Source organism: Semicossyphus pulcher, unplaced genomic scaffold (assembly GCF_022749685.1).
Source record: "Semicossyphus pulcher isolate SPU_LCO1_2020_fin unplaced genomic scaffold, fSemPul1.0.p SCAF_5, whole genome shotgun sequence".
NCBI classification, from domain to species: domain Eukaryota; kingdom Metazoa; phylum Chordata; class Actinopteri; order Labriformes; family Labridae; genus Semicossyphus; species Semicossyphus pulcher.
In genome coordinates this window covers 7,107,908-7,123,612 of record NW_027211726.1, presented here as the reverse complement: position 1 = coordinate 7,123,612, position 15,705 = coordinate 7,107,908, and the positions used below count along the sequence as shown (strand labels likewise).

The 15,705-nt window shown below is 37.1% G+C and overlaps 1 protein-coding gene across 2 annotated transcripts; it reads right to left on the bottom strand.

Annotated features, from left to right (window-relative positions):
- Positions 1-2,684: 2,684 nt before the first annotated feature.
- On the bottom strand, positions 2,685-14,750 carry LOC138609032 (T-cell differentiation antigen CD6-like). Of its 2 annotated transcripts, XM_069681637.1 has the most exons (13): positions 14,633-14,750; positions 13,376-13,444; positions 11,507-11,788; positions 10,726-11,040; positions 9,366-9,680; positions 8,398-8,466; positions 8,103-8,243; positions 6,960-7,073; positions 6,635-6,757; positions 6,338-6,409; positions 4,792-4,965; positions 3,823-3,924; positions 2,685-3,724 (listed from the first exon to the last, which is right to left on the bottom strand). In XM_069681637.1, the coding sequence occupies exons 1-13, from the start codon at positions 14,682-14,684 to the stop codon at positions 3,630-3,632; spliced, it is 1,923 nt and encodes a 640-aa protein (XP_069537738.1). In that variant the 5' UTR covers positions 14,685-14,750; the 3' UTR covers positions 2,685-3,629. The 2 variants fall into 2 exon arrangements, with proteins under 2 accessions (XP_069537738.1, XP_069537739.1); XM_069681638.1 differs by lacking the exon at positions 6,635-6,757.
- Positions 14,751-15,705: the final 955 nt, after the last annotated feature.

Sequence of the window (15,705 nt, the reverse complement as noted above, 5' to 3'; positions counted from 1 at the left end):
AGGTCACAGTGAAGTAAGACACTAATCACACATGATAGACTTTTAGCTCTTTTTGTTGTTGAAAAAGTACATAAAACCTGGTTTAAAGTATTTGTAATGATCCAAAGAGCTGCATGTGGAAGTTTGTGACAATGAAAACAGTTAAAACTTACTCAAGAGTGTGATGCCTTTTTATTCACACAGATGACAGATAAAACATGTGCATAGATTCAAAGGACAGTTTTGTAGCTTGAATACAGTTGCTTCATAGAGTTGAACATTCATTTAAATTCTATAAATTTAAATGAAAGGTGGTTTTGTCCACCTTTGTCCCCCGTTGAGGCATTCAGAAGGGTTGTGACGACAGCTCTGCGTCTGTGAGGACTTCAAACTGGTGTCAAGTATTCCGTTAAAAAGAAATGATTTTTGATTTTGTGTATTTAATATAGACGACAACTGTGGTTTATTTTTACAAAGTCTGATCGCTCCAAAAGTGACAAACTGGTGTTCAAAGATGCTATTTTCCATTGAGAGCAACAGAACACAATAGAATTCCTTATTGTCGTGTTGTGTCGTGTCGTATCGTGTCATATAGTATCGTGTCGTATCATGTTGTATTGTACCGTGTCTTATTGTATCGTGGTGTATCGTGTTGTATTGTGTTGTATCGTGTTGTATGGTATTGTATCGTATTGTGACGTATCGTATCGTATCTTATTGAATCATGTCGTATCGTATCGTGTTGTATTGTGTTGTATTATTTTGTATTGTGTTGTATCATATTGTATTGTATCTTGTCGTATTGTATCGCATCGTATTGTGTCGTGTTGTTTTGGATCGTGTCGTATCTTATCGTATCCTATTGTATCATGTCGTATCGTATCGTGTCGTGTCGTATCGTGTCATGTCATATTGTATCGCATCGTATTGTGTCATGTCGTATGATATTGTATCGTGTTGTATTGTGTTGTATCGTATCTGTATGTTAAACAGCCAGTATTTTTGTTTGCTGAGCAACTAGCGACAGTGGATTTATGATATTTTTTTTGCAGAAAACAGCTTCCTGATGAGCGTTGGAACAGAAAAAAATAAATATGTGGTGAAATCTAAACAATGAGCTGAAAGAAGATAAACACCTGAACAGAAGAGTTCTCCGTGGTTACACAACCCTTTTTACACCATAGGTAGTCAGTTGATTAACTGCTTAATAACATTTGAGTATGCAGGTTCATTCCTCACATGAAGCTCACTGAATTGTTATTTCTGGAGCTTCTAACCATATTTGAATTTCCCCTTGTGACCACCTGTTATTATACAATAACATGAGTGTTACAAGATGCATTCACTGAAGGACAAACTTCAGGAAAAAGCTTAACAGTGACTTGAGAACATTTCATCATAAGAAACAAATGTTGTAAGGAACTTGAACAGCTGTAAGCTTGACCCATATTGTCAACATGTTTCCACTGCTGAAATGCCAAAAGCCAGTCAGCTGTATATTAAGTCCCAGTACTGTATGTGCTACATATTGTTGGCAGGCAGGTACTGTCGTCTCCAGGCCTCCTGCAACAAACAGAGTTCAAAAGTTTAAACCCGGACTGGTTCAGTTGTCGGGACGCTTTGAGCAACTTAGCGACTTATGGAGCTGTAATCCTCTGTGTGTAACTGATTTAATGAACAAAGTAAAAACAGAGGGTTGATCTTCTAATCCCTCAAATACTAGGAGCTACTTGAAATACTGGAGCACTGCTTTTCTTTCCCTTGATGTTAATCAGGGCTGTAAATCCACAGATATGAGGATTCTGACTTATCAATCTTGCAGAGCAGAATAAAACAAAAGCAAACTGTTCGAGGAGGATGTGTAATATATCAGACAGCATACTTTTAGATGACCATTGAGTGGTGTGTGTGTGTGTGTGCGTGTGTGCGTGTGTGCTGGACTCTCTGGCATGTGAAAGAGATTGAATTTCATAAGCAGATCTGGTCGTTAATTCGCCTGTTTATCTGGATGCTGAGCTCTGAACTAAATTTGAGTGTAATATATGATTCTTTGACACATTTTCTCTTAGTCTACCTCCTCCTTTTCTAATCAGATTCACCCCCGAGATCCTCCCATTCCTCTCGCCTCCACAGACCCCCAACACATCCTCCTCTTCCTCTTTTATGCCAAATACCTTCCAGTCCAAAAACACCAAAATCTGCTCACATTAGCTTAGCAGAAGCGTATCCATGTCTATCAGGGGAGGTAGCAGTGGTGAAGGCACACCACTGATACCTCCCCTATTGAAAGTTTTACAGGTGCTTTCAAGCATTTTGTCATATTTACCTCCAAAAAACACAAGACCTCACTTTGATTCAAGGCATCACTTTGGATCAAGGAAGCGTTGATGCTCTGCAGCTGCAGCAGATGTAATGGACCAAGAAGAGCCGTGCCAGCTCTGGTTTCAAACTGCACCGATGGTTTATGTTGGCCCCCGATCAGGATCCAGAGTTCCCCTCTCAAACTTTTTCACAGTGCATTTAATTTGACTTCTCCCTCGCTAGGCACGAACGGGTATTCGTCACAAAGTGTTACAGCCTGGAAAATATCGCTTTGGCAAAAGTTATGGTACTAAAACTTTTTTTCTGTAGTTTTCATGTGAGGGCTTCACTCCAGTAAGGCACTGAAACGTTTACAAGCTTGTAGTGCCACCTTGTGGTAGAACTACAAAGTTTTATTACACTTTTAATACATTATATGAATACACTATATGGCCTAAATATTGGGACGAACCCTTTTGTGACATGTTAGTTGACTTAGATATTCAATCCATCAAAATGAGGATTATTATATGAAGTTAAATTACACCGTAACTTTTCAACACAAAACATGAGCAAAATCAATCATAACTATTTTTACAAAATCCAAATATGCTTGTCATTTTTCTCCAGTGATTTTTGGACAAAGATGAATGAGTGCATCTTTTTACACAGCCAACTCGCATGACATCTGACTGTCTGAACACTATTAAATGCACCAATAGAGGGTTTCAGTGCTCAAAACTAGACAAAAAGACAACAATTTGTTAATTTTGATGGACAAGCTGCAGTTCAGATAATCAATTTTATAGCTTTATTGACCCTGTGTTATCGTACTTGAGAGAAAGCAGTAGTTTGATATGTTCCAGGACAAAGATCAGTCATAAAACTTAGTTTAAAAATTAGTTGACAAAAGCATTTTAAGATGCCTATTCTAGGATATTATCTCATCACTCCTCAAATTTCTGCATGTTAAATAAATCTAGGATGGGTGATGAGGTCGTTGTCTAGACGCCAAACACAAGCTATGTTACGCTGCTGCAATAAACATTTCAAAGTATTACAAACGTTGTTGTCTGACTGAAATAATGATTGTATTAATAGCATTTAAATGTTAAACAAGTTGTAATTCCAGTACACAAAGAAATGTAGTCACTAAATTGCCACATTAATATGTATCCGGGAGCCCATTTTTAACCTTTACATGTTGACTACTTTCAGCCTACGAATCACTGACCTAACGTTTATTGGCTTTTTGTCTCAGCAGGTGTTTAGTCTTACAGTCGTATGCTTCCTTTGATTGCAGCTGGAGGTTTCACAACAGTTCTCTTCAGTCCCAAACTCATGCTCTATTACGGTAAACAGTCGACATCATCATAGTCATCCTCAGATGAGGAGTTTAGGTCGGGGCTCACAGGAGAGTAGATGGGGCCATCGTCTTCAACACCTGATAATCAGATGATAACATAGATCAGCAAATGTTATTGATCTTAACTTTCCAGTTAGTGTAACATCTGTTCCTGTAACGTGTTGAGTGACATTTACCTGAATATTGCTGGTGTCTTGTTTGTCCGGCGTAATGTTGATCATTGCTACAAGCAGGCCTCGAAGGGTCAGTGACAGCTGATGACTCGCGTGGTCCTAGCTCTGCAATTTGTGAAAGCAGAGGTCATGTGATTTAATTTAAGATCTTATATATCTTATAAGCTGTTGAAGAGCATTTCAGATGTGCTTTTTCTTTCACAACCTCCTTGTGGCTTTAAGTCATGAGTGTGTTTTTCTTGACTCACAGCTGCAAACATCCACAGATTTAGTTCAGGGACTGTATACAAATTATTGGGATAAATAAGTGGGGATAAATCTTGTATATAAAAAATTCAACTTTCCCAATGTTATTCATAATTTCCCATGGAAAGAACACTCAACACTCTCTATTAATATTACCAAATACACTGAAGTAATTCAATATGGTGGATCCCGCTTTAAATCATTTTGGGACATACGTTTATCCCATTTCTTGTCCACAGCTACATGATGGTCTTATACCTCTTTCATGTCTGTACAGCAAATTTGAAGCTACAGCTAGCAACCTGTTAGCTTAGCTAAGCATACCACTTAGTGTGAAGTATTTAATATACATAGAAGGGTGAAAACAGAGAGCATGGCTTGCTCCAAACATAATAAGACTGTAGTCTTATATGAAGCATACAGATACATGAATGATGTTCTCATTGTTAAACTTGCGGCAAAAAAGGAAATAAGCATTTTTGATCATGTGCTGACCATTTCCTTTAAATTTTCCTTTAAAACAGTTCAAAACAACTGCAATAACACACATTACAAGTAAAATAAAAAGTTGCCAAGCTTATTGCAAACATAAGTGTGCGAAATCCGACCGAAATTTAATTTTCGTACAAATGATTAAACAAAACTCTACTGGCCCTCATTCATTTTAACTGTAACTTTACAACAAGATACTGGTTAAAGAGAAGCAGGTGGAAGAATCAGACTGACCGGGTGTGGCTATAACATAGCCGTTGTTTGTGTTTTCGTAGCACTCCCCCGAGGACGTACTAGAGGTATCAAAGGAGTCCACTGTAATTCTTGACACTCTGGCATATTGAGCATCCATGGGGTCACCATTACAGCCTGTAAAGACTCCCATTACTTCATTATTGGGTTCAGGGCCTGTAAAATAAAATATATGTTTTTGTTTTTTTATTAACTTCATCCCTTATTTAACCAGAAACAGAAACCAGAAACATACCAGGGACATATTGAATTACAAAACACATCAACTAGATACAAAGTATACAGGGAACAGGGGCTACATTTTTTTACAACTACTAGCACTTGTTAAAAGCAAAAACATTGTTGTGTAAAAACTGGCTTCAAAATGTCATATTCAAGACAAAAAACAAAAAATCAAAATTAACATATAAATATTTCTTAATTAAATATGTAATACTTTGGTTCAAAATAATGATTGACGACAATTTTCTAAACAAACTAAAAAATAATGGGGACCGGCATTCTTTATTAGACCATCACTCATGTTGTGGGGACAAAAATCTATGTTTGCAGTCACAAAATGTAAAGTCCAAATAATGTAAGTGGTTGGCAAGGTGTGTGTGAGTGGGTGTGTGTGTATGTGTGTGTGTTTAAATATCTAGACAAATTTGTGTGTGTGTGTGTGTATGACTCATGTAGAGGGGACAGAAATCTGCATATACAATTGCATTATGGGGACGGCCATCCTTATGGGGACATCACTCATATTGTGTCGACAAAATGATGTGTATGCAGTCACATTATGGGAACCGACCTTCCTCTTGGGGACATCATTCATTTTGTGAGGACAACAAAATTGTGTACATAATTGCATTATGGGGACCCGCCTTCTTTATGGAGCAAAAGTGAAAGTCCCAATAATGTAAGTGGTGGTGGGCAAGGTGTCTGTGTGCGGGTATGTGTGTGTGTGTGTGTGTGTGTGTGTGTGTGTGTGTGTGTGTGTGTGTGTGTGTGTGAATATCTGGACAAACTTGTAGGTTGTGTACGGCTCATGTTGTGGGGACAAAAATCTGTGTGCATAATGGGGACCGGCCAATCTTATGGGGACATCACAAGTGTGGGGACAAAAATCTGTGTACGCAGACGCATTATGAGGACTGGCCTTCCTTGTAGGGACAAAGTGCAAGTGCAAGTGGTGGACAAGGTGTGTCTGTGGGTGTATGGGTGTGTGTGTGAATATTTAGACCAACTTTTAGGGTGTGTATGACTAAATAAACCCCAACAAAGGAACTAAACACAAGAAATGTCCTTGTTAAGAATTAATAAAGGTAAATGTAATTAAATTCAAATTATATTTGATGGGAACATTAATGAATCCAAACACCACAGTGGCAAATGTTCTCGGGAAAGTCCCAGCTGTGTTTATACCACCCTTTATCTTGTGATAATTAGGAACTTCAAAACTGCACAGCGGAAATATTATTGTATGTATTTGCCAATTTGTAACATCTTAGTGTCTTTGAAAACTTTTAATCTAACTGTGACTCACCTTCCTCAAAGAGGCTTTCAAGACCTGAGGGCTGCATCAAAGGGTTCATGTCTGTTTTGTACCGTTGAGAATCTGGATGATGCACAAGAAGCACTTAGATTTGATCACAAACACTCCTGCAAACATTCAGTGCAAACAGCATTGATTTGCACACACACACACACACACACACACACACACACACACACAAACTTCAACCGCAAGTGCAGCAAAAGAGAAACAACATCTCATGCAGCAGAGATTGAGAAACACACAGGATTAATACAAGTGAAGAGGAAATAAAAGAACATAGCTCACTCCGAAAGGTTGATAAAGGGACAGATGGCTCATTGCTTGGCTCATACTGCTCATAGTCTGTATCTACTGACGGGCTGTCAACACTACTAAGCTGGGTCCAAAGATACCTGGGGTTGGAGGGGACTTTTTTGAGAGAAACACAACAAAGAAAGCGAGTTGATGAAATGACTGAACGCTTTGCAGATACTGCACAGCTTCAACTTTCACACCACTAGACATGTACGTATATAAATAAAAGCACAAATGTATTTAGGTTCTAAAGAAAGATGCATGTTAGTATACACAGTACTATTTATCATATTATTGGGATTGTTCGGCGTCTCACCATCTGTCTGAGGTGTGTTGGTGATCTTGACGAGGTTAACACAGTCTTGGTAGCTGTCGTGATGATGTTCAGAGCGATGTCCGGAGTTGGTGCGGCTCTGTTGGAGCAAGAACGCTGTGGACACAATAAAGGGGATATGGATTATTATAGTAAACTGTCTGAAACTCGTACTGTTTGGGTTTGTGTCTGTTGCGTCTATGGTCTTATATAGAGTTGTTTCAAAGTTGGTCTTAAAAGTGACAGATCTGTAAGTATACTGGAGAGATTGGATCAAAATGTTGTGCTTTGAAAAAAAAAAGTGTATTACATTTGAAATTGTGTTTTGTATTAAAGACCCTTAAATCTGATTAAGCAACATTATATAATAAATAATATAATATATAATAATAATTAATATAAATGAACATAAAAACATTGTTAAATTCCATCTTATCTTTCTCTTTTATTGAAAAATTCAGATGTAAGACTTCTGCTACTTCACTGTAAAGACCATTGTCAGCGTAAGTTTCCGTTATACACTTTTGTAAGTTGCATTTTGGAAGACGACTGGCTTCAAAGCCTACAGCAGGTGAAGAATAAAACAGCTATCTAGTGTAAAACTGTGCACGCGTCATTCTGTACATTAAAGCTCCTCCAAGAAAAGGAACCGAAAGCAACTCTTGTTAATAAAAAAATGCTTATTGATGGACAATTTAATAGGCAACTTTTTTATATTGATGGGTTCAGAAGAAGTGTATTGGGACAATGGGGTTAAATATATGTAAAGTAAATGGAATTTACTGCAATTGAAAAGAGATTTAAAGTGTTCAATGTGTAGTATGTGGTGTGTGAAGCAGCTTTTACAATCTAATTTCCCCTCGGGGGTAAATAAAGTACTTCATCCATCCATCCATCCATTGATCACCTGACAGATCAATATGCTGTGTATAAGTTAACCATAAACAGCACTACCCTAAGAAAGGCAAGATAAACCAAAACGAAGAGCACAAAAGTATGATGTAAAAGCTTTTACTGATCGGTTTCACAACTGCTGAAGGCAAAGCACCCTGATCGTAATTCAAGTGCAGAGCTTCAAACGGTAAAATGTTAGACTCTGTGTTCAGAGGTGAGACTGTAGCGCAGACTGAAGTGAAGAGAACTAACCGTTTCTTCTTCTGTAATGGCAACAGAGGACCGTGTTTGTGATGAAAAACACGAGGAGCAGAAGAGACACAGCTATCGAGCAGAGAAGTTCTGTGGACGCTGAGAAGAAGCTTTGAGGAGGAGCGAAAGGGGTCACAAATTCTGGGATGGAGAGAGAGAAAAACATCATCATTTATGTGCTTGTTGATCACCATCTTCTGACGTATATTCTGTTGCATTACATTAAAAATATTATATAATATAAATAAAATCTGATATTTCCTTTTTTATTAAAATAAAAAAGTAAAATATTTACCGGTGGTCGAAGTAGTTACAGTTGCATTAGTTGCGGTAGGTGTGGTTGCTGTAGGAAACCCGAGGGAACCTACAAGAACAAAAATATTCAGTCTTGATGTGAGCTGACAAAAAATTAAAGGAAAGTTGAACGTGAGCTTTTGAAAATGATTCAGTCATGACTCACATACTGTCTAAACACAAGCTTAAAGTGAATACGTGTATAAAAAAATATGTGTATTTAAAAAAAAGAAAAACTTTATATTATTATTATATAATTATCCAAAAACAAAACACATCTGAAATTTTGTCTCTATTATTTCTGGTAGAGGTTGAACAATACAACCTGAAAGTGCAAACATTTTATATTTATTAGATATATTTATAAGATTTTATTGGAATTCTGGTTCAGCTATCTTTCTTTTTATATAGCTATAATGTAAAAAATTAAATAATTAAAATTATATATAATGGATCTGTAAATTGCTTGATATTTGTGTTAAAAAAAACAATGTAAAATGTTTATTTGTAGCCTACTGATAAACAAAGAAAATTAATAAGACAAGAATTTTGAACTTGGGTTGCAACAACACGAATTTGCACATAAAAAGTATAATTGTAAATAAATATCACATTGTAAACAGTAACATTTTCTTCAGACACTTTCTGTAATTCTGCAATCATAGATAAGCCGTTGAAACCCTACCTAATACAAGAGATTGAAAATTGCAAGAAAAACAGAAGTGTATATTAATGAATAGAATACCTAACTGCTTTTGATTATAGTTTTGTGCATCTTATGGGAGTGAAAAAAAAGAAAACAATAACAACATTTCAACAAAAAATGGCACCTCTATGTGCTGCTCCCGGTTTACTGTTTCTTAGCCATGTCATTGGGATATACTGCCAAATGATGCAACTCTATCCCATATTGTTGTCGAACATTAATTAACTTAATTAACGAGCACAGGCACACGCTGTATCACTCACCATTACAGACGACACCGGATGCTTTTGATGTTCTACAGAGGTGTGGGCTGTTGACGATCTCCCTGCACTGCCACAGATTCTGCACACCTGGATCACACAGATAAAACCACAGTGCCCCAGTGTTGTGGGCGAGAGGAGGGACAAACTGGGAGAACTGCTTTGGCTTTGCTCCACACTGCAGCATTGAACACACCGTGGAGGCCAACTTTTCATTCCAGCAGTTATCACACAATGTTCCCCAGCTGCCGTTACGATGGACCTCCACTTTACCCGAGCAGCGGTCCAGACCCCCCGTCAGTCTGATTGCTTTCATCTCTAAACAGAGACACACATAAGAGAAAATAAATATGATATTAGCTGTGTCGGTTGATGTTAACAATAAAAACACAAACTGGGTATTTAATGGGCAAATTAGAGATTCAATCTGCCTACTTGGATATGTGGTGGAAATGTCAGCCTGTCCGTCCACCACTTTGTATCTGATTGAAATATCTCTACAACTACTTTATGGATTGCCAAAAAACTTTAAATAGACATTCATGGGACCCAGAAGATTAATCTTCTTGACTTTGGGGATGCCCTGACTTTTTTAGCGCCATCATGAGGATGACATTTGTGTATTTGAGCTAAATGTTTCAACCATAGACTGTATAAAAAGATATATATATCTATATATACAGTCATTGGTTTCAACAAATACTGGATGAATTGCCTGGTAATTTGGTTCAGACATTCACATCCCCAATCACAATTAATTGTTTTGTGATTAGTGCTAAATTGCAAATGTTAGCATGCTAACTAACTACCCTAAGGGAACATTGTACACATAACACCTGCTGAATATCAGCATGCTAACACTATTGCTACGAGCATGTTAGCATGTTGACGTTAGCGTACAGGATAAGGCTACACTGTGTGTCACGGTTGGTTTTCTTGTGCTTTGAATTTTTTTGTGCTATTCAAATCAAAATAGCCTAATATAACTCAACTCAGCGTCAGTGTTAACATGCAACCTTGCTAAACTAAGATAGTGAACATTAAACGTTAAACCTGCGTGACATCAGGATGCTAAATCTGTTGCTATGAGCGTGTTAGCTTCTTGACGTTAGGGCTCAGAATAAAGCTCCACTTTGTTGAGCTTTGGAGTTTTTTGTGCTATTTAAAACAAAGTAGCCTAATATAAGTCGTTACTCAATGTCCATCATTTTTAGGAGCTTTCAAGCATCCCAAAAAGCTTGTAAGCATTTCCAAGGTCAATTATGAGCTTTTCAGCCAAACTTTCTCATTTTGTTATATATAGTCATGTTTCAAATTAGTCATTTTTTATTCTGTATGTATGAATATGTTTTTGGACTGTGACCTGAGCACACGACACCAGCATCCTCCTTGTGTCCACAGTCGGACTCGTCCTGCGCAGCCGGACAGGCCCACAGGTTCTCCTCTTTGCCCGTACAGTTCAGCTCATCCAGGTGGACCGGTCCTCTGCCCATGGGGAAGGAGCCACCCTGTCCCGTCACACTGATAGCGTAACCGCAGCCCAGCTGGGCGCACACCACGTCAGCATCCCGCAGATCCCACTGGTCGTCACACACGGTGCCCCACCTCCCGTTTCTCCACAGCTCCACCCGTCCATTACAGCGGTCTGATCCTCCTGCAAGACGGACAGCCTGCTGGCCTGAGAAAGACAATGTGCTATCAGCATATGGCAGTCCTTATAATGAAGGTAAGAATTGATTTGATTATTAGAGAATAAAACAGAGATATTCAATTCAAACCTCACAAAGTAGTTTTGTCCTTAGTTTTGGAACACTTAAACGATGTTAAATGTTAAATTTGTATTATAGCAGTTTTGTGTAAGTTATATCTAAAAATATAAATATCTATATATATTGTGAATTCATATTAATGCATTAAATAGTGTACAAGAAGAATGAAAATTATACATATGTAATACGCTGACCTTTTTACAGGCTGAACACAACATTTTATATGTTTAATTTACAATATTTAAGCTGCAGTCTCTGCCCACATAGTTGAACAAATGAAGAATGTAACCAATAAGAAATACAAGCTAATAAAAAACTGTAAGAAAACAAACCGATCTTTCTGTAACTGTAAGAGATGTCTGAGAAAAACTTTACCACAAACAGCTCCAGCTATCACTGTGCAGTTTCCTCCGGCGCTCTGCGAGCAGTTCTGTAATCGACCCTCTCGGTACAAACAGTTGTTAAAGCAGGTGACACCGGGAGGTGAGCTGTTTTTATCCACATGAAAGACGCTGCCACAGTCGAGATCCTGACAAATCTGTTCAACCAACAAATCTGTATATTCTGCTTTCAGTGCCACCACATCAGCGCTCCTGTTTCCTGGCATCCTGAGCGTGAAGTGGCATTTACCAGAGAGTTTGTGAATGTGAGGATCAGCTGAGGACATAGAAGCAGAAACACAAAATTATTTATGTGTTGATTATTCAAATAACACTCAAAAATAGGAATCAAATTTGTTAAACTTCTTCTGGTTTGACTGAAACACTTGAAACACAAACAGATATCACTGTTTAATGTGCCTTTTTTCAATTTGAGTTAACCAAGATGATGATAAATATATACACCTGTAATATGTTGAATTATTTAGTGTGAGTGTTCTTTTAATCTCTATTTAAAAAGCACCTCAAATTGAGCCTTTCTTTTAATCCAGGAGGCCCTCGTTACATTTTTGAATTACATTTTTAGCAACTTCAGATATACTAAAACAAACACCTAAGCCACATGTTTCCCTACCATTTAATGGCGTTCATTACTACCCAAAATAATAGCAGCATTAAATAAATATAATAAAATAATATAGCTTCAAACTTTATTTTCTGCTGACAATAAAAATGTATTATTCTTTTTCTTTGGGGATTTAAAAATTATTCTATAATGTTGTAAGTTTGTTTATTTTCTGATGTAGTTATTAAGTGTTTTGGTTGTAATTAGTGGTTGAAACAGGCTATTTCAATTACACTTGTAGCAACTATGATTAATAAGTGCCGCTTAGAGCTTGCTGTGACGCATATCATTCCAAAAAGCACTCCAACGTCCTGATAAGTTTTAACCTTTTATTTAACTATCTATATTAAGACTATCAAATGCACGGAAACAAAAAGGCAAAAAATAACTTGAAAACAACGGTAACTATGACGATGACCGTCATGACAGGTTATGTGAAACCATGCCCGACTGCAAATTACCGGAAAAAATTATTAACCCATAAAAAGGAGTGAAACGTAACAAATAACATAACATAGGTAAAACACACATCATGGCTCCTACAACACTATTCACTATTTTTTGTGCTTACTTGGCAGCAATTTACGAGTGTCTGTTTCCACATTACATGAAATTCTTTAAAATGTGATTCTCACTTGTGTTACATTTACAACATTCTTTTTTATTGATGTTTTTAATAGTGTTGCATATCATACATCTCACTCTCTCCACCCACCCACATTTCCTGTTTATCTCTACTTTTTATACATACAACCGTACAATTAAAAAGGAAAAATGTTGTACTTTATTTTTTCAATTTTCTGGCACCAGTTCTTTTATAATATGTATATTACTCAGCTCTGTTTAACTGTAACAATTTTAAATCCATTATTAGTTTGGCATATAGGATTTCAGTGGTTCTGAATGTAAATGTAATGGACTGAGATGTTTCTGGGACAATCTTTGCTACTGAGGATGCACATGAGCACCAACCCACACAGAAAGAGAAGCAAAGGTCTCTTGCAGAGCAAACGAGACTCTGTGTGGGAGATGCCTTTTTCTATCACACAATGTTTGATTTGCACCTGCAAGAAACACAGAGATGTTTCACAAGCAGGTCAGCCACATCCTGTTACAGTAAGAGCAATGCTATACTAACATTCTCTGCATAAAGTGTGCACCCTGATTCTGGACAAAAAGTGGGCTAAAAAATTCTGGTTCGACTGTGTTTGTGTATGAGGGAGGAAATATTTAACTTACTGTTGGATTCCTCTTCCTCAGCCCTCACCGGGACATGGTTTGGGTTTGTCTGGGTGGAGTTTTGCAAAGCTGAAATTAACAAAGGAAGAGCCTCGTTACCTTCACTGTCAGTAAAAGTGTGACCATCAAGTTTAAACACCACATCAAAAACAGCCGCCAAAGGGCTTTTAAAGTAACCACTTGACCAAGGCTGTGTAATTGATGTGTGTTAGCATGTGGATGCAGCCCAGTGTGGGTGACACCGAGAATAAATGGTTTACCATGTGTGATCTTCCACATTTTACACCTTCACTGTTAACTCTGTTTTGAATCCCTGGGACTGAAGTAAGAGTACCCTGACTGAATGATCTTAAGGATTCAAACGTGTATGCGTCACACACAACGGTAAACTGTGTAGTGAAATGCAATATGACAATTAAGATAATGCAGAAAGGTTAGTTTTTACAATACATATAAGGAAACAGATTATTCAAAAAAAAAAAGATTAAAAAGTACAAATACATGACAAAAATTTAAATATACACAAAAAATTGTCCACTTTTCCTCTGGGGCGCTATTTATCTATATTTTTCTCTTCTGCACTACTTTCAACCTCCACGCCATCTCTTGAAATAACATTCACATTTTTTCAAAGGCATTCTCTCCATTTGTTTTTTGAATCAAAATAAGAGACGTAGAAATAAGAGCAAATATTACGGAACAACAGGCCACTTTAGATTTGTCCAAAGGATTTCTTTTGAAATGCACTGAATACGGTACGAAGACTTTTGCCAGAAGTTTGCCTCTGAGGTGTAAAAAGATAATTTTACCACACAGGCAGCAGCATGTCTTTTAAATTATAGTGCTATTCATTTTTTCAATTACTTACTATAAATAGTGATAAAAACTGGGAAAAAAAAGAAACCAACTTTTACCTTGTCCGTCCACTGACCATGATCATTTTACATCATCTTTCAGTTCTTTATTAATTCCAATAAGAATTTGATCCCCTCCTTTATGTGATGTTGTCCTTTTAGCTACAGTTTAGGCCAAAATTGATCCAAATAAACTACAAACCACTCCTTATGTTAACACATTTTGAAAAAATAGCATTCAATATAGTTAAACCATTTTGATAGCAAAAAAAATGGTATGGTAATGAACAAAGTATAATTGTCTCTGTAAAAGTGGGTTTCATAAAGCACAAAGTAGTAACTCACAGCAGAATTGACAATTAGAGAATAACTGTTCAGAAATGTATAGAAATGTTGACATTACCTTGACAAAGACAGCTCAGCTGGACAATCAGAATACATTTCATCAGCTTCATGTTGTAAGCAGAAATAGGGAAACTGTTTCTATTGTCTCTGCTCAAAGTTAAAGAACAACACGCGTAATCTACTGAGCCCGTCTGTTAAAAGTGTGACTTCCTCTCGTGTTCCCTTCATATTCGATTGACAGAACTTCCCATTCAACGCAGTCTCTTTTGACAGGAAGTGAAGTCTGTGGCATTGTCATCATAACGGTAATATCAGGGCTTAAACCACATTCATGATGTTGAAACTATCACACACATGTTTTATATGTGTGGTTAAATGACCTCAATAATTATTTACAGTATTTTCTTACATTACAGGCATATAGTTCCTATTATTTACCTTGCTCTGTCTTTGACAAAAACATTACATTTAGACTTATAATTAGTGCAGTCAATGACAATTGGGCAATATGGTGACTTCATATGTATTAATTGTAGATCTAAAAAAAATCCTGGATTTACACTATATGGAATAATTATTTATAATACAAAGCATTAGGCTACTTTATGCACTCAAACACACATGTTTGTAAAGTACTATTTAAATTTAATGATTTAAATTGATCAAATAGCCTAAGTTAAGTACTTTAGCCTTGTGTCTAAAAACTACATTAAACCAGAAGGGGGTGACATTATCTTAAGTCTGTGGTACTTCATTGAGCCAAAATGTTCAGTTATGTTTTATAGACAATCTGATTCGGCTTATAGAAAATTAGCTTAAATTTATGGCAAACGTAAAAGACTGTAAATACCCTGTAGTATCTCAAATTAGCTAAAGCACTGAGATTGAAACTTTGCTGTAGAGAAGAAGATTTAAGATAAACGGTCTGGATAATGACTCCTGATACCTCTATGCACCGAACACAAGCTGTGTCACTGCGCAGCTCTGACAGCTCCCTGCTTTGTTTACATCCCGTTCCAGGAGCACGCGCTAAACTCGATTCTCTCTCCTATTGGCTGCCCCGTCCTGTATCCCCGCCCACCATAGAGCGGCCGGAAATTCAGCTGACAGGAACAGAAAGAAAAGAACGAG